At 45.0% G+C, this 24,290-nt stretch overlaps 1 protein-coding gene across 6 annotated transcripts in view; it reads right to left on the minus strand.

Annotated features, from left to right (window-relative positions):
* Positions 1 to 24,290, minus strand: part of ca12 (carbonic anhydrase XII) — a 94,146-nt gene that overhangs the window by 51,824 nt on the left and 18,032 nt on the right. For all 6 annotated transcript variants that reach the window (XM_072553309.1, XM_072553308.1, XM_072553306.1 and 3 more), the window contains 4 exons: positions 23,766 to 23,945; positions 21,186 to 21,328; positions 6,876 to 6,971; positions 6,723 to 6,786 (listed from right to left, as the gene is read on the minus strand). In XM_072553309.1, the coding sequence (XP_072409410.1) occupies positions 6,723 to 6,786; positions 6,876 to 6,971; positions 21,186 to 21,328; positions 23,766 to 23,945 (483 nt within the window). The remainder of the gene's footprint in view (positions 1 to 6,722; positions 6,787 to 6,875; positions 6,972 to 21,185; positions 21,329 to 23,765; positions 23,946 to 24,290) is intronic.

Consider the following 24,290-nt stretch of genomic DNA (forward strand, 5'->3'; position numbering starts at 1 on the left):
AATACCCCAGAAACAGCAACTAAGTGATTAACCATGAAACATCATGTTTAAATCTTGACTGAAATGCTGAAATAAATAGGATAAATGAATAATTTGTATTTCTGCAGCATCTTTCATGTTTTCACATTGTCCCAAAGCTTTCCATAGCCAATCAGATGCAATCATTATGTAAAGAAACACAACATTCCCTTTTTGGGAAGGCTGTGCTGAGAGTTTTGGCATTGTCATGGAGGCTTAAAGTTCCAATTCCCAGAACCTAACCCTCAAAGTCCAGGAACATAGGTGGCCTGAACTGCACACTCCACATTTAAGTCTTTATTTAATAGCTGAAGGACCCAGTCATTTTAATGACAGCAACTGTGCCTGTGTGGGGAGACAGATGCAATAACAAGACAATGGGACCTAGGGAAGTTAGTCAGAGTTGACAAAGCAGAAGATCACTACTGTTTGCTGCTCCTCCATTGGATGCTTAGAAGCAGGGGGAAAAGAGCCAGCAGAAGAGATGGTGTTAGCTGTCTCCAGGCAGTCAGGGTTTAGGAGTGATTTCTATAATGTTGGGAGAGAGCTGTGGAAGGTCACTGGCTCAGTGCTGGAGGGAGCTAGAGTTCAGAAGGAGCCTTGGCAGCCATTGATTGGTTGTACACCCGACAGTGGAATTGAAGGGACACCACAAGCAGCATTTTCTTGACAAAGTTGTGAAATATGAGAGCTCAGAGAAACCCCAGAGTAGTGCCTTCACAGTGAAGCTGGCTATTTGTGAGGGAGCTGAAACTATTGCTGTGAATGAGATGTGAACAGTGGCCTTCAGTGGAATGCAGTCTCAGAAGAAAAGATTGAACTATCAGGATTGAACTAACAATGATTCGATGTGATTGAATAGTTTCTGAAAGAATTCCACACCTCTTTGGAAGTGAAGGATTGGAATCCCTTGTACAAAGGTTAGTGTTTTAATGTGAGTTGATGATCCACAATGTCCTTAACGTTTGCCTGGTTTGCTGGGAAATCTGGTGACTCTGACTTAACTGCATCTTGCCTTTAATATTATCTGTGCAGTGCTCGATCAGTTTCTCCCTTCACTCATATTTACCACCCACTCTAAATACGCAGAATCTTGGAGATTTATTTCTTTAGTAACTACCTTGGAAATGAAACCAGGTCAAATTTAACAAAAATGTATTGGTTTCTAACTTGACCATAACATAACTTATCAGCAGTGAACCATGGCAGGCAACTTGTACACAGCAAGCTCCCACAAACAGCAATGAGGTAACACCAAATAACCTTTGTCTGTCATGTCAGTGGACACCAGGGAGAACTCCCTGATCATTCTGTAAAATAGTGTCACAGGATCTCTGATGCTCACCCAAGTTGGTAGACAATGCCATGGTTTCATTTGGCACCTCTAACAATGCAACACTTTTTCAGTACTGAACTGAATTATTGAGGGTGGGGGACTGGGAGGGTGGTAGAATGCAGTGAAGAGTGGAGGCAGACATGAGCTCAGAGTTGAAGGGCTACTAGGCTGGAGAAGGTTGCAGACATAGAGAGAGATTTGAACATGAAAATGATAAATGTTGAAAATTCAAATACTAGTGGACTAATATAACTTAGTGAGTACAGTTAGTAATGAAAGAACTGCACTTGATACCAGTGAAGATGTAGATAAATTATAGAGAGGTAAATTTCAGTACCAGATGAGATGTTGCTGGTGTGGAGCAAGAGAACAATAGAACATCGAACACAGAACATAGAACAGTACAGCACAGAACAGGCCCTTCAGCCCACGATGTTGTGCCCACCATTGATCCTCATGTATGCACCCTTAAATTTCTGTGACCATATGCATGTCCAGCAATCTCTTAAATGTCCCCAATGACCCTGCCTCCACAACTGCTGCTGGCAACGCATTCCATGCTCTCACAACTCTCTGTGTAAAGAACCCGCCTCTGACATCCCCTCTATACTTTCCTCCAACCAGCTTAAAACTATGACCCCTCGTGTTAGTCATTTCTGCCCTGGGAAATAGTCTCTGGCTATCGGCTCTATGCCTCTCATTATCTTGTATACCACAATTAGGTCCCCTCTTCTCCTTTTCTCCAGTGAAAAAAGTCCAAGCTCAGTCAAGCTCTCCTCATAAGATAAGCCCTCCAGTCCAGGCAGCATCCTGGTAAACTTCCTCTGAACCCTCTCCAAAGCATCCACATCTTTCCTATAATAGGGCGACCAGAACTGGACACAGTATTCCAAGTGCAGTCTAACCAAAGTTTTATAGAGCTGACACAAGATCTCACGACTCTTAAACTCAATACCCCTGTTAATGAAAGCCAAAACACCATATGCTTTCTTAACAACCCTGTCCACTTGGGTGGCCATTTTAAGGGATCTATGTGCCTGCACCCCAAGATCCCTCTGTTCCTCCACACTGCCAAGAATCCTATCCTTAATCCTGTACTCAGCTTTCAAATTCGACCTTCCAAAATGCATCACCTCGCATTTATCCAGGTTCAACTCCATCTGCCACCTCTCAGCCCATCTCTGCATCCTGTCAATGTCTAGCTGCAGCCTACAACAGCCCTCTAAACTGTCAACGACACCTCCAACCTTTGTGTCATCTGCAAACTTGCTGACCCATCCTTCAATCCCCTCATCCAAGTCATTAATAAAAATTACAAACAATAGAGGCCCAAGGACAGAGCCCTGTGGAACACCACTCACCACAGACTTCCAGGCAGAATATTTTCCTTCTACTACCACTCGCTGTCTTCTGTTGGCCAGCCAATTCTGTATCCAGACAGCTAAATTTCCCTGTATCCCATTCCTCCTGACCTTCTGAATGAGCCTACCATGGGGAACCTTATCAAATGCCTTGCTGAAATCCATATACACTACATCCACAGCTCAACCCTCATCAACTTTTCTAGTTACATCCTCAAAGAACTCGATAAGGTTTATGAGACATGACCTGCCCCTCACAAAGCCGTGTTGACTGCATTTAATCAAGCCATGCTCTTCCAGATGGTCATAAATCCTATCCCTCAGAATCCTTTCTAACACCTTGCAGATGACAGAAACGTGAGACTTACTGGTCTGTAATTGCTGGGGATTTCCCTATTTTCTTTCTTGAAGAGAGGAATTAGATTTGTCTCTCTCCAGTCCTCAGGTACGACTCCAGTGGAGGGCGAGGATGAAAAGATCTTCGCAAGTGGTGAAGCAATTACATTCTCGTTTCCCAAAGCAGCCGAGGACAAATCTGGTCTGGGCCTGGCGACTTGTCAATCTTAATGTTTGACAAAATTTTCAGCACATCAGCTTCCTCCATCTCTATCCATTTCAGCATGCACACCTGCTCTTCAAAGGTTTCATTCACTACAAAGTTTGTTTCTTTTGTAAAGACAGAAGCAAAAAACTCATTTAGGACTTCCCCTACCTCCTCAGACTCCACACACAAATTCCCTATGCTATCCCTGATTGACCCTACTCCTTCTTTGACCATTCTCATATAAGTGTAAAATGCCTTTGTGTTCTCCCTAATCGATTCTGCCAAGCCTTTCTCGTGCCCCCTCCTGGCTCTCCTCAGACCATTTATAAGCTCCTTCCTCGCCTGCCTGTAATCCTCTAGAGCTGAACTTGACCCTAGCTTCCTCCACCTTATGTAAGCTACCTTCTTCCTTTTGACGAGAAGCTCCACCGCTCTTGTCATCCAAGGTTCCTTTATCTTACCCCTTCTTACCTGTCTCAGAGGGACATATTTATTCATCACCTGCAACAACTGTTCCTTAAACAGTCTCCACATGTCTATAGTGCCTTTACCATGAAACAATTGCTCCCAATCCATGCTTCCTAACTCATGTCTAATCGCATCATAGTTTCCTCTTCCCCAATTAAATATCCTCCCATTTTGCCTAATCCTCTCCTTCTCCATAGCTATGTAGAATGTGAGGCAGTTGTGGTTACTATCACCAAAATGCTCTCCCACCACAAGATCTGATACCTGCCCCGGCTCGTTTCCGAGCACTAAGTCTAGAATGGCCTCTCCCCTCGTTGGCCATTCGTAAGTAAACAATATCGTAAGTAAACAGTCTCAATGATGCAGAAGATTCTTTAGTTGAAAGGGAAGCTCTGAGTCCTGTGATTGAGGTTGGAAGCTGAGGTTTTGAATAGTCCAGTAGCCAAGGAGGGGTCGGGGAGGGGGGGGAAGGAATCAGTGCCTAAGGGAAAGAGTCTGCAATCGGGGCTAAAGAGAATTATTTTGCTCCTCCCAAAGCATAATTGGAGAAATATGGTTCATCCACATTAGATTTGGTCAAACAGTATGATAAACAGTGAAGAAGTGGTTCAGGAAACTGCTGCAAATGGAGATTTGGGTGATGTCAGATGACATGTTGAACTTTGTATGTTTTCCGATAATGTCACTGGCATTACCCATTTCTCATTATCCTCCTCCTCCTCTTTACAAACCTGCCTTCATTTGCCCTGGCCCCTTCCTTCAATTCTTTCCAAAAACCAGCTTGTATCAACCCAACTCTCCACAACATGCTCCCCATTTATTCCCATTCCCAGCACATTCATATCAAATGCCTCGCCTTTAGACTAAACCACTTCACGTTCTCAGTTAACTCTGCTCAATGACATTCTTGAGCTCTAAAGGCCATCCCACACTCCACTTTTCCAATCCTACACATTGTTGTAACCAAGCTTGCTTTTCCTCATCATATCCTTGCTCTCAGGAATTCTACACCAAACTCGTCCTCAAAATCTAGTCTTTATGCCACTTCCCAAGCCCCTGTTTGGTGCCTCATTTGTCTTTGTAACTTATTTTGGAAGATATAGAAACAGAAAATAGGAGCATGAGTGGCCATTCTGCCCATTATGTGTATTTCGTCGTTCAACACGGTCATGGTTGATCCTCTACCTTATCGGCATAGTCCCACTCTCTCCCTATACCTGACACCATTTGCCTCCACAAATCTATTTCTTTCATAAACAAATACAGTGACATGTCCACCACAATCTTTGGGTACAGCATTCTACAGGTTCACCCATTACAGTGAAGACATTTCTCAGCTCAATCTACAATAGCCTTCCACATATCCTAAGACTGTGACCTTCTTATTCTGGGCATTCAGAGAAAACGTCACCCTGCAACCAATGCCAGTCCTGCCAGAAGTCTTCACATTTTAATCAGATTCCCCTCTCAATCTTTTAAACAGGCAGACCCAATCTCTCCTTATTTATAGAACATAGAACATAGAACAATACAGCGCAGTACAGGCCCTTCGGCCCTCGATGTTGCGCCGATCAAAGCCCACCTAACCTACACTAACCCACTATCCTCCATATACCTATCCAATGCCCGCTTAAATACCCATAAAGAGGGAGAGTCCACTACTGCTACTGGCAGGGCATTCCATGATCTTACGACTCGCTGAGTGAAGAACCTACCCCTAACATCAGTCCTATATCTACCCCCCCTTAATTTAAAGCTATGCCCCCTTGTAATAGCTGACTCCATACGCGGAAAAAGGTTCTCACTGTCAACCCTATCTAACCCCCTAATCATCTTGTACACCTCTATCAAATCACCCCTAAACCTTCTTTTCTCCAAAGAAAACAACCCCAAGTGCCTCAGCCTTTCCTCATAGGATCTTCCTACCATACCAGGCAACATCCTGGTAAACTTCCTCTGCACCCGTTCCAGTGCCTCCACATCCTTCCTATAGTATGGCGACCAAAACTGCACACAATATTCCAGAAGCGGCCGCACCAGAGTCTTATACAACTGCAGCATGACCTCAGGACTCCGGAACTCAATTCCTCTACCAATAAAAGCCAGTACGCCATATGCCTTCTTCACTGCACTATTTACCTGGGTGGCAACTTTCAGAGATCTGTGTACATGGACACCAAGATCCCTCTGCTCTTCCACACTACCAAGTAGTCTACCATTAGCCCAGTAATCCATCTTTTTATTACTCTTACCAAAGTGAATCACTTCACACTTAGCTACATTGAACTCCATTTGCCACCTTTCTGCCCAGCTCTGCAGCTTCTCTATATCCCGCTGTAACCTGCCATATCCTTCCTCACTGTCTACAACTCCTCCGACTTTCGTATCATCCGCAAACTTGCTCACCCAACCTTCTAACCCTTCCTCCAGGTCATTTATAAAAATGACAAACAGCAATGGTCCCAAAACAGATCCTTGCGGAACACCACTAGTGACGGCACTCCAAGATGAATCTTTGCCATCAACTACTACCCTCTGTCTTCTTCCAGAGAGCCAATTCCTAATCCAAACCTCCAACTCACCCTCAATGCCATATCTCTGTATTTTCTGCAGTAGCCTACCATGGGGGACCTTATCAAACGCCTTACTAAAATCCATATATACTACATCTACCGCTTTCCCCTCATCTACCTCCTTCGTCACCTTCTCAAAGAATTCAATAAGGTTTGTGAGGCACGACCTGCCCTTCACAAAACCATGCTGATAAAGCTGTCCTTCTAGGAATCAGTGTGGTAAACATTCTGGCCATCTTCACGGCTCGATGTATCTTTTTTTGCACGGTGAAAACCATGCTGATAAAGCTGTCCTTCTAGGAATCAGTGTGGTAAACATTCTGGCCATCTTCACGGCTCGATGTATCTTTTTTTGCACGGTGAAAAGTAATCCAGGCAGTATTGCATGAGATTCCAGTTTATCAAAACTTAATCCTTCTTACCTTTAAACTGGATTTCTGTTAAATGAGAAAATATCTGTTCATAAGCAGCATTGAAGGATCCAATCTGAAACAGAGAAAACATGTTCATTTGGAGAGTTATCATCATTACAGGTCTAACTTATGAATGAATATTTGAGTGCTTCAAGTAAATACCTCAATTAGAATTCCCAAAACAGCCAGCCCATCAGCCTTGTCTTGTGCTGTGGAAATATCTCCGTATTTCTCAGAGTTATAGTGGACAATATGTAACTAAATTGAAAAATAGAGGTGAAAGGTCATTGGTCATTTTCCTTTTATTTGATAATCTTATTTGTCTAGCTTCACTCATTTTGCTCCATGAAACTTCCAACACATCCTTGTTGAAAACGTATTTCCTTATAACCATATTCTGCCAATCAAATAAGATTTAATTTAGCTTTTCCAAAGTATAACACAATCTCATATAGTACAGGCCTTCAATCTCTGAATGGGTTCGCTCTGGCTGTTGGCACTGTACATCATAAGCTGCATGAAGAAACTTCTCTGACCCTAGCTCTGATCTTCACTCTCTTAGTATCCATTTCAAATTAATCTACCTTTCAACCAGAGCCCAATTCACTCTTCCAAAATGCTCAAATCATTCTCCTCATGGCTTTCTCTGCTAAGGGAAATATCCCAGTTATTCAAGTCCTGCTCAAAACTATCATTTTTGAATTCCATATTTGAAACCCTGTACCTGCCTTCCCAAAAGCAGGTATTCCTGATGAAGGGCTTTTGCCCGAAACGTCGATTTCACTGCTCGTTGGATGCTGCCTGAACTGCTGTGCTCTTCCAGCACCACTAATCCAGTACCTGCCTTCCCAAAGCCTTGCCATGACTTGTTGAACTTTCCAAACGTTTTGAGAATATTCTGGAATCCAAATGATCTGTAAGCACTGAAAACAAAAGTGAACCCACCATTGACCTCAGAAGCACTTGAATTTATGATACTGCATTTCCTCTTCGATGTCATGGTCTGCAGTGTTACACACATAATAATCATCATATCTGTTCTGAGTTATTCTCTCCATTAGACATTCATTCTATTGCACAGGCCTCACACCCAATTTTTGTACCTGGCCACTCTTCAGCAACCATCGTACAGTCTCAAAATATAACCAAAGGTAAAGTGTTGCAGACTGTGTCATAGACATGGGATTTGTACACTGCAGAAGCAGGCCATTCAGCCCATTGAGTCCACACCTATCTTCCAAAGAGCATCCCACCTGGATCCATATCCACATCCTTTTTCTGTAACCCTGCACTTCCCATGGTATACCCATTTAGCCTGCACATCCATGGACCCTAAGGGCAATTTCTTAAGAATTTTCAAGGAAAGTCTCCAACAACCTGCATTTATATAGTTTCCTTAATGTAAGATAGCCCAGGTTACCGTCCAGGATTATGACTGGCTATAAGTTACTGTCTAGCCATTTGATGAGATGTTGGGACAGGTGATCAAACCCTGAGCCAATGAGGCAGGGGTTAAGGAAACTTTCAAAAGAGTGAGATGTGTACAGTGGAGGAATTTCCAAGCCAAGGGTCCAGGCAGCTGAGGGCACAGTCACCAGTGATGGATGACAGAAGAGCATGAAAGGGCTGGAGGAGGTTACAGAGTAGGGCAGGGGAAACACATAGAAGGACCTGAACATGAGACTGGAATGTCTGGATGTTAGCGACTGGAATGTCAGCCAATCCTCCATTCCGCCCTTATTACCAGTGGAGAATTGACATCCCCAAATGAATAACCTGTCAACCAACAAAGCTGAATAATTAGCAGGCATTTGGACAAAATACTAATACCTGTGGAAGTGCATCCCAGCAAGGAATAAACTCATCAGAGAACCAAGGAAGCATTTCTACGAAAATATGAGAACCTTCAGTTAAAGAGAATAGATTGGACATGTTAGGACTGTTCTCCTTAGAGAAAAGGCTGTGAGGAGATTTGTTAGAGATTTTCAACATCAAGACAGATTTGAACAGACCATAGAATGTAGAACATTACAGCGCAGTATAGTCCCTTCAGCCCTCGATGTTGCGCCGACCTGTAAAACCTATCTGAAGCCCATCTAACCTACATTATTCCATTCTGATCCAAATGTTTACCCAATGACCATTCAAATGCCCTGAAGATTGGTGAGTCTAATACTGTTGCAGGCAGGCTGTTCCACGTCCCTACTACTCTCTGAGTAAAGAAACTACCTCTGACATCTGTCCTATATCTATCACCCCTCAATTTAAAGCCATGTCCCCTCATGTTAGCCCTCGCCATCCAAGGAAAAAGGCTCTCACTGTCCCCCTGATCTAACCCTCTGATTATCTTATATGTCTCAATTAAGTCACCTCTCAACCTTCTTCTCTCTAACAAAAATAGCCTCAAGTCCCTCAGCCTTTCATCATAAAACCTTCCCTCTATACCAGACAACATCAGTATAAATCTCTTCTGAACCCACTCTAATGCGGTGACCAGAATTATACGCAATATTCCAAGTGTGGCTGCACCACACTTTTGCACAGCTGCAGCATGACCTCATGGTTCCGAAAGTCAATCCCTCTACCAATAAAAGCTAACACACCATATGCCTTCTTAACAACCCTGGGTGGCAACTTTCAGGGATCTTTTCATCGACACTATTAAGAATCTTAACAACAGCCCAGTGCTCAGCATTCCTGTTACTCCTTCCAAAGTGAATCACCTCACACTTTTCCACAGTAAACTCCATTTGCCACCTCTCAGCCCAGCTCTATGTCTCTCTGTAACTTACAACATCCTTTGTCACTATCCACAACTCCATTGACCTTAGTGTCATCCACATATTTACTACCCCATCCTTTATGCCCTTATAAAAATGACAAACAGCAGTGGCCCCAAAATAGATTCTTGTGGTACAGCACGAGTAACTGAACTCCAGGATGAACATTTCCCATCAACCACCAACCTCTGTTTTCTTTCAGCCAGCCAATTTCTGATCCAAACTGCCAAATCACCCTCAATCCCATGTGTCTGTATTTTGTGCAATAGCCTACCATGGGGAACCTTATCAACCGCCTTACTGAAATCCATATACACGACATCAACCGCTTTACCCTCATTCACCTATGTGGTCACCTTCTCAAACAATTCAATAAGGTTTGTGAGGCATAACCTACCCTTCACAAAACCATATTGACTATCCCTAATCAATAGACAATAGACAATAGGTGCAGGAGTAGGCCATTCAGCCCTTCGAGCCTGTACCGCCATGCAATATGATCATGGCTGATCATTCCTAATCAGTATCCTCTTCCTGCCTTATCTCCATAACCCTTGATTCCACTATCTTTGAGAGCTCTATCCAACTCTTTCTTAAATGAATCCAGAGACTGAGCCTCCACTGCCCTCTGGGGCAGAGCATTCCACACAGCCACCACTCTCTGGGTGAAGAAGTTTCTCCTCATCTCTGTCCTAAATGGTCTACCCCGTATTTTTAAGCTGTGTCCTCTGGTTCGGCACTCACCCATCAGCAGAAACATGTTTCCTGCTGCCAGAGTGTCCAATCCTTTCATAATCTTATATGTCTCAATCAGATCCCCTCTCAGTCTTCTAAACTCAAGGGTATACAAGCCCAGTTGTTTCAGTCTTTCAGTGTAAGGTAATCCCGCCATTCCAGGAATTGACCTCGTGAACCTACACTGCACTCCCTCAATAGCCAGAATGTCTTTCCTCAAATTCGGAGACCAGAACTGCACACAGTACTCCAGGTGTGGTCTCACCAGGGCCCTGTATAGCTGCAGAAGCACCTCTTTGCTTCTATACTCAATTCCTCTTGTTATGAAGGCCAGCATGCTATTAGCTTTCTTCACTACCTGCTGTACCTGCATGCTTGCCTTCATTGACTGATGTACAAGAACACCCAGATCTCTCTGTACTGCCCCTTTACCTAAATTGACTCCATTTAGGTAGTAATCTGCCTTCCTGTTCTTGCCACCAAAGTGGATAACCATACATTTATACACATTAAACTGCATCTGCCATGCATCTGCCCACTCACCTAACTTGTCCAGGTCACCCTGTAATCTCCTAACATCTTCATTACATTTCACCCTGCCACCCAGATTTGTATCATCAGCAAATTTGCTAATGTTATTGCTGGTACCATCTTCTATATCATTAACATATATTGTAAAAAGCTGCGGTCCCAGCATGGATCCCTGCGGTACCCCACTGGTCACTTCCTGCCATTCTGAAAGGGAGCCGTTTAGCACTACCCTTTGTTTCCTATCAGCCAACCAATTTTCAATCCAATCTAGTACTTTGCCCCCAATACCATGCGCCCTAATTTTACTCACTAACCTCGTGTGCGGGACTTTATCAAAAGCTTTCTGAAAGTCCAGGTACACTACATCTACTGGATCTCCCTCATCCATCTTCAGAGTTACAATCAACTTATTCCTTTCTACATGAGTATAAATCCAATAGCTTATAACCTTTGCCGACACTTTAACAACAACCGAAGTAAGGTTCACTGGTTTATAATTCCCAAGGGTTGTCTCAACTCTCCTTCTTGAACTTGGGGACAACATTTGCGATCCTCCAGTCTTGCAGCACTATTCCTGTAGACAATGATGACATGAAGATCAAAACCAAAGGCTCTGCAATCTCCTCCATGGCTTCCCAGAGAATCCTAGGATAAATCCCATCCAACCCAGGGGGCTTATCTATTTTCACACTTTCCAGAATTGTTAACACCTCCTCCTTGTGAACCTCAATCCCACCGTGTCTAGTAACCTGTATCTCAGTAGTCTCCTGGCCAACATTGCCTTTTTCCAGTGTGAGTACTGACAGAAAAATCCATTCAGTGCTTCTTATATCTCCTCTGACTCCACGCATAACCTTCCAGTGCTATCTTGATTGGCCCTAATCTTTCGCTAGTCATTCTTTTATTCCTGATATACCTATAGAAAGCTTTAGGGTTTTCCTTGATCCGATCTACGAATGACTTGTCATGTCCCCTCCTGCCTCTTCTTAGCTCTCTCTTTATGTCTTTCTTGACTAACTAGTAACTCTCAAGTGCTCTAACTGAGTCTTCACATCTCATCCTAACATAAACGGCCTTCTTCCTCTTGACAAGAGATTCAACGTCTTTAATAAACCACGGCTCCCTCGCTCGACCACTTCTTCCCTGCCTAACAGGTACATACTTATCAAGGACTGCAGTAGCTGTTACTTCAATAATCTCCACATTTCAATTGTGCCCATTCCCTGCAGTTTCCTTCCCCATCCTATGCATCCTAAATTTTGCCTAATCGCATCATATAAGGAGAAGGAAAAATTGTGTCCACTAGTAAATGAATTGAAAATGAAAGGGGACAGATTTAAAATAGCAAAAGTAATGCAAGAGAAACAACTTGCTCAAAGGTAAAGCTCAAGTGGCAGTGGAGGGTTGCTTTCCAGACTGGAGGTCTGAGCAGTGGAGGGCGGAGGGCAGTGAAACTGGAGGGCGGCATGGTGGCTCAGTAGTTAGCACTGCTGCCTCATAGTTCCAGGGACCTGGGTTCAATTCTTGCCTCGGGCAATTGTCTGTGTGGAGTTTGCACATTCTCCCCGTGTCTGCATGGGTTTCCTCCGGGTGCTCTGGTCTCCTCCCACAGTCACAAAGATGTGCCGGTTAGGTGAACTGGCCATGCTAAATTGCCCATAATGTTAGGTGCGGTAGTCGAGGGTAAATGTAGGGGAATGGGTCTGGATGGGTTGCTCTTCAGAGGGTCGGTGTGGACTTGTTGGGTCGAAGGGCCTGTTTCCACACTGTAGGGAATCTAATCTAATCAGTGGTATGCCACAAGGATTGGTGGTTTTCATCATTTATATAAATGACTTGGATGTGAACATAAGGGGCACAGTTAGCAAATTTGCAGATGACACTAAAATTAGAGGTGTGGTAGTCAGTGGAGAAAGTTATCTTAGATTACAATGGGATCTTGATCAGATGGGCCAACGGGCCAAGGAGTGACAGAAGGAGTGACAAGGTCTCTTTGTTCAGCAACACTCCCCAGGACCTTACCATTAAGTGTATAAGTCCTTCCGTGATTTGCTTTTCCAAAATGCAGCGGCTCACATTTATCTAAATTAGAGTGCAGGCTCATAGTTCCTTGGGAGTAGAGTCACAGGTAGTCAGGATAGTAAAGAAGGCATTTGGTTTGCTTTCCTTTATTGGTCAGAACATTGAGGAGAGGAGTTGGGATGACATTTCAGGGAGAAAGCATTTTCAGATTATTTCCATCTGCAGGTCACACATTCCAAAACAAAGTGGAGGTGCCTGTGTTGGACTGGGCTGGACAAGGTCAGATTCTGGATTAGTGGTGCTAGAAGAGCACAGCAGTTCAGGCAGCATCCAAGGAGCTTCGAAATCGACGTTTCGGGCATCCTGATGAAGGGCTTTTGCCACCACTAATCCAGAATCTGGTTTCCAGCATCAGCAGTCATTGTTTTTACCTGGACAAGGTCAGAGTCAGCCGACATCAGGTTTACTTGAAATGACAAGTTGCAGCTGTACAGGACATTGGTAGGCCATCTTTGGGCTATTGCTTGCAATTCTGGTCTCACCGCTACAGGAAGGGTGTTGTGAAACTTGAAAGAGTTCAGAAAAGATTTACAAGGATGTTGCCAGGGTTGGAGGGCGTGAGCCATAGGGAAAGGGTGAACAGGCTGGGGCTGCTTTCCCTGGAACATTAGAGAGAGAGAGAGAGAGAGGGAGAGAGAGAGAGAGAGTAGCTTTTTATTTGTCTTTTCTACCACATACAACTGTTACAGTAAAAATGAGAAAGCGTTCCTCCTGGACCAAGAGTGCTACATGGACAGCACAAACTACATTAGCGTACACGGCATGAAGTGCATAAGGAGTGCAAAACACGCATGTTACAGTGTAACAGATGAATGATAAATAAGACATTTTTCTGGCAGCAATTCAAAGTCATGCAAAGAATTTCAGGTGGGAAAGAGTCCGGTCATACTGTGTTAAGGACCCTGATGGCTTGGGGGAAGAAACTGTTGCACAGTCTGGCCGTCAGAGACCAAATGCTAAGAGGTGACCTTATTAGAGGTTTATAAAATCACGAGGGGCATGGATAGGGTAAGTAGCCACGATCTTTTCCCTAGGATAGGGGGAGTCCAGAGCTAGAGGGTTTAGGGTGAGTGGGGAAAGATTTAAAAGGGTCATAAGGGGCAACTTTTTCATGCGAAGGGTGATGCGTGTATGGAATGAGCTGCCAGAGGAAGTGGTGGAGGCTGGTACAATTACAGGATTTAAAAGGCTCCTGGATGGGTATATGAATCGGAAGGGTTTAGAGGGATATGGGCCAGATACTGGCAAATGGGGCTAGATTAATTTAGGCAATCTGGACGAGTTGGACCAAAGAGTCTGTTTCCATGCTGTACTCTATGACTCTATGTTGACACAATGACCTGTTCAGCGATGGAATATCTGGGTGTGATTGGAAGCAGAGTCAATGAAACATTCACAAGGACTTTCGATGATTACAGTACTTACATCGAAGTCACAGTAAACACACAAAGTTAAAATGACTAATGGAGAGCTAGTGTTGATACAATGGGCTGAATGGCCTCCTCCTGCATCTTAATAATTCTGTAATGCAGGGGCTACATATTGCCATATTAGAATGTTAGCCACATTTTCCAAACTGATCCCACAGCTTTGATAGACTTCAACTATATTCCAAAGTCTGATATTTACCACTGAAATCATGACAAGTCAGTATGTGTGTAGCACAAGCTCAGGGCATCAGGCACACCAGCCTGGCCCTGATTCAGTATCTGCACACCAGAGGCATTTCCTTAAATACAAACAACTTGATTCAAAGAGCAGATGGTTTGAAGCAGCCCAATCCAATTAGCATGGAGATATTGCACAGTAAACAAAGGCTAGCTGCCTGAAACCCTGCTGTGCTTTCAAAGCTGGAGGACATTAATTCCTCGTAATTCAGTCTTGATTCCAAGGAAACCATCAAGCAAATTGAGAATGAACAGATCACAGCAGTGATTAGTAGGGTAGCTTTACATCCGGAAGAGGATAATTTGACACAACACAGATGGAAGAGGTTTGACAGACTCAAACTGTAGCACGAGCTGTGGTTAATTTGTCTGGTAATTATCCTGACATTTCAGGGAGAAAGCATTTTCAGATTATTTCCATCTGCAGGTCACACATTCCAAAACGAAGTGGAGGTGCCTGTGTTGGACTGGGCTGGACAAGGTCAGAGTCAGCCAACACCAAGTTATAGTCCAACAGGTTTATTTGAAATCATAAGTTTTTAGAGTGCTGCTCCTTCGTCAGGTGAAGACTTCACCAGATGAAGGGGCAACACTTCGAAAGTTTGTGATTTCAATTAAACCTGCTGGACTATAACCTGGTGTGGTCTCACTTCTGACCTATTCCAAAATAAACTTACTGCCTTCTGTTAACGCCTGTGTCTGCAAGTCCACACTTTTCACATGTCCCTCAGCTGCTGGGATTATCAACACAAAGATTTTCCCCTCACCTCCCTACCCATCCAAACCCTTCACTTCTTCTTCTGGACTTAGTCCTGGGTCACACAGTCATCACCACCCTCTGGATCTTTCTACTGCTGATCTTACCTTTGGCTTCAGGACATGTGCAGAAAGGATGTAGCTAACCAGAGGAGCCTTTGGAATTTGACATTGGGTCAGCACCATTTCCTCATTGCCAGTCTAACACTTTATTCCTGATGAAGGGCTTTTGCCCGAAACGTCGATTTTCTGGCTCCTCAGATGATGCCTGACCTGCTGTGCTTTTCCAGCACTACTCTAATCGAGACTCTCTCCCTCCCCCAATGTCAGTCCAAGCTTCTTCCCTCACCACAAATCTAACCTCCCCTCCCCCATCACCAATCTAACCTCCCCTCCCCCATCACCAATCTAACCTCCCCTCCCCCGTCACCTGTCTAAACTCCCCTCCCCATCACCAATCTAATCTCCGCTCCCCATCACCAGTCAAACCTCCCCTCCTGCCTCACCAGTTTAACCTCCCCTCCCCCTCACTAGTCGAACCTCCACTCCCCCTCACCAGTCTAACCCCCCTCCCCCATCACCACTCTAATCTCCCCTCCCCATCACCCGTCTATCCTCCCCTCCCCCATCAACACTCTAACTTCCCCTCCCCATCACCACTCTAACCTCCCCTCCATCACCACTCTAACCTCCCCTCCCACTACCAGTCTAACTTCCCCTCCCCATCACCCATCTATCCTCCTCTCCCCATCACCCGTCTAACCTCCCCTCCCCCATCACAACTCTAACCTCCCCTCCCCCATCACTCATCTATCCTATCCTCCCCCATCACCAGTCTAACCTCCCCTCCCCATCACCACTCTAACCTCCCCTCCCCATCACCACTCTAAACTCCTCTCCCCAACACCAGTCAAACCTCCCTTCCCACTACCAGTCTAACCTCCCCTCCCCATCACCACTCTAACCTCCTCTCCCCAACACCAGTCAAACCTCCCCTCCCACTACCAGTCTAACCTCCCCTCCCCATCACTCATCTATCCTCTCCTCCCCCATCACCAGTCTAACCTCCCCTCCCTATCACCAGTCTAAACTCCTCTCCGCTACCACCACTCTAACCTCCCCTCTCCATCACCCGTCTATCCGCCCCTCCCCTATCACCAATCTAACCTCCCCACCATCACCACTCTAACCTCCCCTCCCAGTACCAGTCTAACCTCCACTTCCCATCACCAGTCTAACCTCCTCTCTCCATCACCTATCTATCCTCCCCTCCCCTGTCAAAAGTCTAACCTCCCCTCCCCATCACTCATCTATCCTCTCCTCCCCCATCACCAGTCTAACCTCCCCTTCATCACCACTCTAACCTCCCCTCCCACTACCACTCTAACCTCCCCTCCCTATCACCACTCTAACCTCCTCTCCGCTACCACCAGTCTAGCCTTCGCTCCCCATCACCAGTCTAACCTCCCCTCCCCATCACCTGTCTATCCTCCCCTCCCCATCACCAGTCCAACTTCCCCTCCCCCATCACCACGCTACCCTTCCCTCCCCATCACCACTCTAACCTCCCCTCCCACTACCAGTCTAACCCCCCCTCCCCATCATCACTCTAACCTCCCCTCCCCATTACCTATCTATCCTCCCCTCCCCCACCACCAGTCGAACCCCACCTCCTCCACCACCAATCTAACCTTCCATCCCCCATCACCAATCTAACCTCCTCTCCCCATCACCATTCTAACCTCCCCTCCCCATCACGATTCTAACCTCCCCTCCCCATCACCAGTCTATCCTCCCCTCCCCCATCACCAGTCTCACCTCCCCTCCCCATCACGATTCTAACCTCCCCTCCCCATCACCAGTCTATCCTCCCCTACCCCATCACCAGTCTAACCTCCTCTCCCTATCACCACTCTAACCTCCCCTCCCCTACCACCAGTCTAACCTCCCCTCCCCCATCACCACTCTCATCTCCCCTCCCCCATCATCTATCTATCCTCCACTCCCCATCACCAGTCTAACCTCCCCTCCCCCACCACCTGTCTAACCTCCTCTCCCCATCACCTATCTATCCTCCCCTCCCCCGTCAAAAGTCTAACCTCCCTTCCCCCACCACCTGTCTATCCTCCCCTTCCCATCACCAGTCTAACCTCCCTTCCCCCATAACCGGTCTAACATTCCTTCCCCAATCCCAGCCCAATCCCATTCACCCAACGCCATACCAACATCCTTTTTCACCATCAGTCCAAACCCCCCCAACACCTTCAGTCCAACAAACCTCCCTGTTACCAGTCCAACCCCTTTCCAATTCCAGTATAGCCTCCCCTCCCCCTCACCCAGTGGTCAGTCTAATCCCCTCCCCACCGCCACTCCTTTTCACTGTCATATACCTCCCTCTCTCACCGCCAGTCCAAGACACTCACCCCCACTGGCAGTCTGATGGGCTCCACACTCACCGCCAGTCCATTCCTGCCTCCCTCACCATGAGTCTGAACATCTCCCTGACCATGAGGCGTAACCCCATCCTTCCCCAATATCAGTCCATACACCCCCCCGACGGCCAGTCCTCACTACCCTCCACTTTGCCGCTCTGCTTTCGTTTATGGCAGCTTTCAAATCTTCAAAATGATTCACCATCTTGTTCCCTTATTGTATACACATCGCACAGAGTCACAAGTCATGGGATGGACTCCGAGTGGTCTCAAGTTTTTTTTCCCACACTTCAACAGAGCTCAAGGGAGAGTGAATGAGCAGGAAGAGGAGTGAGAGAGGAGGGAGAGAAAAAGAGGTGGTAGAGAGAGAGAGGGAGGGAGAGAGAGGTGAGGAAAGAAGGGTAAGATAGTGCAGTGAGGTCACCTGTAGTGTGACATGAACCCAAGGCCTACGTTGTCTCTCTCATACACTGCAGACAATCCCATCTCTCCCTTCTTTCCCGCCTCTCTCCCTCCCTCTCTCCCTCCCTCCTACACACACACGCACGCAGACCCTCTCTCATACACACACTCTCTCTCAAACACATACACACGCACCCCCCATACCCACACCTACGCAGACACCCTCGCACAGGCTTATACTCCCATTACTCACGCACACACTTTATTAAGCTTCACACACACACACACACACACACACACACACACACACACACACACACTCTCTCTCTCTCTCTCTCCTGCACATGCACATAATTATGAGTCTATGGGGTGAATTTGTATTTGCAGATACATTCTATTTTGCTCAAAAAGCACACAATCTGTAGGCAGTCATTGCAGGCAGTCAAACTATGTAATATTTTGTAAATTCCACTTTGGAAATAAAACCAGTCTGACTCAAGATTGGGAGACAGACAGACTTAACCTCACACCTTCAATGCATTGTCTGAGCTGAGATGTCACCTTTGTATTTAAAACCTTAAGTTATCTTGAGAATGTGACTTAAAAGAAGTTCTGGGATTGACATATTAATGAACCAAAACCTTCAACCCATTCTAAAATGTGAAAGGCTTAACAATAATCGAGGTATCTTCAAAATATCATTTCAGTTGCCTGACACTATAATCTTTTGCTCTGAAGTCTGTGTCTTATGATCCTGCTCCACAACCACCTGATGAAGAAGCAGTACTTTGAAAGCTAATGCTTTCAAATGAACCTTTGAATTCTAACCTGTTGTTTGTGGTTTTTAACTTCACTGGGAAAGGAGAAAGACAGAATATAAACAGATGAATGACCAAGAGCTTCAGTCGTTCCAGTGATGATGTCAAGGCTCACAATGAAGCAGTAGTGCCCTTCTCTCTGGGAAAGGATGCCGTGGTTCAAGTCCCACCTACTTCAGAGGTGTGTAATAACATCTCTGAACAGATTAATTAGAAAATATCTACCATTTGCCTACCTTGTGACACCTGAATGCTTGCTTCCAGTGCCTTTCTACATCAACATTTTCCAATCTGTAACCGTTTAACTAATTGGCTGCAGCTCTAAAGGAGCTGCTATGTTGCAATGGTAGTGCCTTCACCTGTGGATTAGGATACCCAGGTGCAAATCCCACCTGCTCTAGAGGTGTGCAATAACGTCTCTGAACACATTGATCAGCTTACATCTTACTGCTTGCACCAGGCTGGCAAAATGCTGATCATTGTCTGAATCTCGAACTTCTTGATAGCTGCTTGGAGGTTTCACTTGTTTGAATCAGTGCTTATAATTCCAGTCCCACTGCTTGACTGAATGTGGCCTCAGTTTTATTTTTCCACTCCCTTTGATGTCTCATTTCACAGCTGTTTCCTTGAAAGGTTTAAAAGTGCAAAGTCTTTCCTGGTCACTCACCTAATGGCTTCCCTCTGCACTGCCTCCAGATTTCAAACTTCTTGCACTTTCAGAACAATTTGCAGGCAGCACAGTGGCTCAGTGGTCAGCACTGTTGCCTTAGAACACCCAGGTTCAATTCCACCCTCAGGCAACTGTCTATGTGGAGTTTGCATGTTCCCCCTGTATTCTGCAGGGTGCTCTGATTTCCTCCCACTGACCAAAGAAGTGGAGGTTAGGTGGATTTGCCATGCTAAATTACCCAAAGTGTTCAGGGATGTGTGTGGGTTAGCCCTGGGAAATGCAGGGTTCCAGGAATAGGGGATGGTCAGTGTGAACTCATTGGGCTGAATGGCCTGTTTTCACACTGTAGAGATTCTATGAACCTCACTGGTTGCATCAGTTACTGAGAAGTGGGTGAGTTCTTGGTGTCCTATTTTAGAAAGGGTACCAAGAGAAATTTAGAAAGACAATACTGGGGCAGTTCCAGTTCTAAGGAGAGACTGGGAGAACATGTGAAATTGAACATAGTGAAGACGTGTAATGATACATCATGGACCGATGAGAGGCAATATACACAACATCATACAGTGGTAAAGGGGGTACAGGTACAGAGATTGATATTTACTATATGTCTTAAAAACAGCAATATGGGATATTTGACTTTATTAATAGAAGAATGATTTGGAGATGCCGGTGTTGGACTGGGGTGTACAAAGTTAAAAATCACACAACACCAGGTTATAGTCCAACAGGTTTAATTGGAAGCACACTAGCTTTCGAAGCGCTGCTCCTTCATCAGGTGCTTATCGTAGAGGAACAGCGCACAAGAATCAGGAATTTATACATTTTGAACATGAAAGGGTGGGGGGTGTGGAGTGAGAGAGAGGGAAGGAGGCAAAGAAAGGGATGGGGTGAGAGAGATTGCTCGGCAAGGTCTCAGTGTGGGATCAATCTGGTTATGTGGGGCCGTACAGTTGTGAGAGCAGTTAGGTTGGAATCGTTTGGGAAGTGTGGGTGCAGTCAATGTGGAATCATGATCGGCACTCAGTGTGGTGCCCTGAGTGACAGATAGGCCTTGCTCATTTGGAGTGCCCACCTTTCCTCTAAATGGTTAACATAACTTCCCTTTGACTTCCACAGCTGCAGACATTGGTAATCATATGCTGGGTGTTTTCCATGTGACATTCCAGCTTCCTGTGAGGGAAAGCAATATCCCACAAGCAGAATAATGACATGGTAGCCATTACAGGAGGTTTTAGGACAAGACTCACTACAGAATCTGAAGCACAAATTGTCAACACAAACTCTTGAATGAATGTCAGATGAGGCATTACGCTGAGCTCCAGTGCAGATGAATATAAGGGATGCCAATGGATTATTTGGAAAAGAACATGTGATTTTGCCAAACCTCTCAGTCAATATTAGGCCATCTGCTCATGATCTGATTTCTGCTCAAAGGCTGGCTATTCCGTTTCCTTCAATACAGTTAAATTGGTTGTGAAGTACTTTGAATAGTGAATGCCACAGTGAACAGGGCTGTGTAAATGCAAGATTCTCCTTTTGTTCCAGTTACAAGGCTATTAAGATCAATGAGACCCAGGCTGGGTTGAACAACCTTACCTCTGATGGATAATGCCGTCCACTGATAGTGTGTTCAGAGCCCAGAGTCTCAGTTTCGCTCCCCCAGTGCAAATGGAGTTGGACAGCAGTGTAGCGATGAGATGCACAGATCATTTGCATGGTTGGAGGCAAGCCCATTTTTACTGTAACAAACAGTGAGCAGTCACTGAGATCTAAAGTCATTATCTGGCTCATTTCTAACTTGAACCACAAGTCCAAAGATGTGCAGGTTAGGTGAATTGGCCAAGTTAAATTGCCCATAGTGTTAGGTGCATTAGTTGGAGGTAAATGTAGGGAAATGAGTCTGGGTGGGTTGTTCTTCGAAGGGTCGGTATGGACTTGTTGGGCCGAAGGGCCTGTTTTCACACTGTAGGGAATTGAATCTAAGCAGTTTCATTGCCAGATGGAGGCAACACCTTATCACACATGGAACCACAGCATTTATCTCAGTGGGAAGTTTTTGGAATCTGTGGATTCAATTCCCATTCCAGAGACTCGAGCACAAAATCATGACTGACGTTGTAGTGCAGTAATGAGAGACCTCTGCATTTTTGAAGGGGCCATCTAATGAATGGAATATTGAATGGAAATATTAAATGAAGACCACACCTTCCCTCTCAAGTGAACATAAAATATCCCATTACACTACTTCAGAGAAGAGAAGGGGCAGTTTTTTCAGTGTCCTGGCCAATATCTATCCATCACCCAAATCATAAAATGATTATCTGGTCATTATCACATTACTATTCAAATTGGCTGCAGTGTTTCCTCATTTATACAATGAATTACGTTTCCTGATTTATAACAATGAATGCAACTCAAAAATAGCCTGTAAAGCATTTGAGATGTCCTCAGGAAGCAAACAGTGTAATCTAAATGCAAGTCTTCTTTCAAACTCAGACCATTGATTTCATGGATGTTGAATGAAGACAAAGATAATTTTGTAGAGAATATGCTTTCTGTCCAGATGAAGGACTTATTCCCGAAATGTTGAAATGTTGATTCTCCTGCTCCTCGGATGCTGCCTGACCTGCTGTGCTTTTCTAGCACCACGCTCTTCAACTCTGATCTCCAGCATCTGCAGTCCTCACTTTCTCCTAGGTGTCTGATTTAGTTTGGTTATGGGAGATCACTGGGAATGGATGTAAACTTAGAGAGTTTTGAGAAGATTTGTAGCTCAGGTTGAGGTTCTGGATGTAGGTTTGCTTGCTGAGCTGGAAGGTTCATTTCCAGACATTTCGTCACCATACTAGGTAACATCTTCAGTGGCCTCCGGGCAAAGCACTGCTGATGATTTCTGCTACCTATTTATATATTTGGGTTTCTTTCGCTTGATGGTATTATTTCCTGTGGTGGTCAGTTCCTGTGATGATGCCATTTCCTGTACTTTTTCTTGGGGTGGTAGATGAGGTTTAACTCGATGTGTTTGTTTATAGAGTTCCGGTTGGAATGCCATGCTTCTAGGAATTCTCGTGCGTGTCTCTGTTTGGCTTGTCCTAGGATAGAGGTGTTGTCCCAGTTGAAGTGGACATGACCCACTCTCACTAGTATCCTTACATACAGATAAGGAAGGACATCACTTCAACTGGGACAATACATCCATCCTAGGACAAGCCAAACAGAGACATGCATGAGAATTCCTAGAAGCATGGCATTCCAACCGGAACTTTATCAAAAAATACATTTAGGTAGACCCCATCTACGACCCCCTGAGAAAAAGAACCGGAAATAACATCACCACAGGAAATGACCACCACAGGAAATGACACCACCAACCCAAAGAAACCCAAACATATAAATAGAAATCGGAAATAATCAGCAGTGCTTAATCCAGAGGCCCACTGAGGATGTTATCTAGTAAGGTAACAAAACGTCTGGAAATGAACCTTCCAGCTTAGTGAGCAAACCTACATCCATGGATGTAAACTACTACTGGATCGATTATCAACCTGACAATTTTGTGCAAAACTGGAGCTGCAGATGAGCTGGACAGATTTTGCGAACTGGTCATTCGATATGACACATTAACTCTGATTTCTCTGCACAAATGCTGCCAGACCTGATTAGATTACTTACAGTGTGGAAACAGGCCCTTCGGCCCAACAAGTCCACACCACCCCGCCGAAGCGTAACCCACCCATACCCCTACATCTACATCTACCCCTTACCTAACAATTCACCTGACCTGCACATCTTTGGACTGTGGGAGGAAACCCACGCAGACACGGGGAGAACGTGCAAACTCCACACAGTCAGTCACCTGAGGCGGGAATTGAACCCAGGTCTCTGGCACTGTGAGGCAGCAGTGCTAACCACTGTGCCACCGTGCCGTGCTTTTCCAGAAATTTCTGTTTTTGTTTCTGACTAACAGCATCTGCAGTGTTTTTTTAACATTTTAACATCTCAGTTACCTGACTAATTATATCCCTTTAATCAAGCTGATTGAAGAAAAAGTTGAACATGTTTTCCAAACATATTTAAATATTCAGACTCCTTTTGTTCTGATTGGTAGAGTTTGCTCAGGATTCTAGTACCATATTTGGATTGGTTTAGCAAAAATGATTTGCTTTTGCCTCTTACCTGCATGCCCGTCATTGATTAAAGAGAAATTCTCTGCTGCTGATAGGTTGTAGCCTAGCAACTGGATAGGTTCCAGAGTTGGATCATACTCAAAGATGCCAGTGTGAAAGTCAATGGGTGACTGCTGATGATTCCCACATTCTGGATAGGTGGATTCCCAATGGTCTTCCCCATGATCTCCTGGAAATGAAATCCCAGTCATTAGTGTTGCTAATGCCTTGCTCAGATAATGGGTTAGCAGCTTATATAATATCTCACTAGCCAAACAGAACTAAGATCTCATTTTTTGTGGCTCTGGATCACATTCTCCATTATCATGTGGTAGTTGAGGGATCATTTTTTCTCACAATAACAGAGGACTGTTTAGTCTGGCATTATTACCTAATGCTGGTCTCCTGTATTTTCCCCAAATCCCTGCATTACTATTTAAAAACCATCCAATGCCTCCTTGGATGCTCAATTGAACCTGCATTCACCACATTTCCAGGCACTGCAAATAAACCTTGGTGAACTTTCTTTTCTCAC

Source organism: Chiloscyllium punctatum, chromosome 33 (assembly GCF_047496795.1).
Source record: "Chiloscyllium punctatum isolate Juve2018m chromosome 33, sChiPun1.3, whole genome shotgun sequence".
Lineage (NCBI taxonomy): Eukaryota > Metazoa > Chordata > Chondrichthyes > Orectolobiformes > Hemiscylliidae > Chiloscyllium > Chiloscyllium punctatum.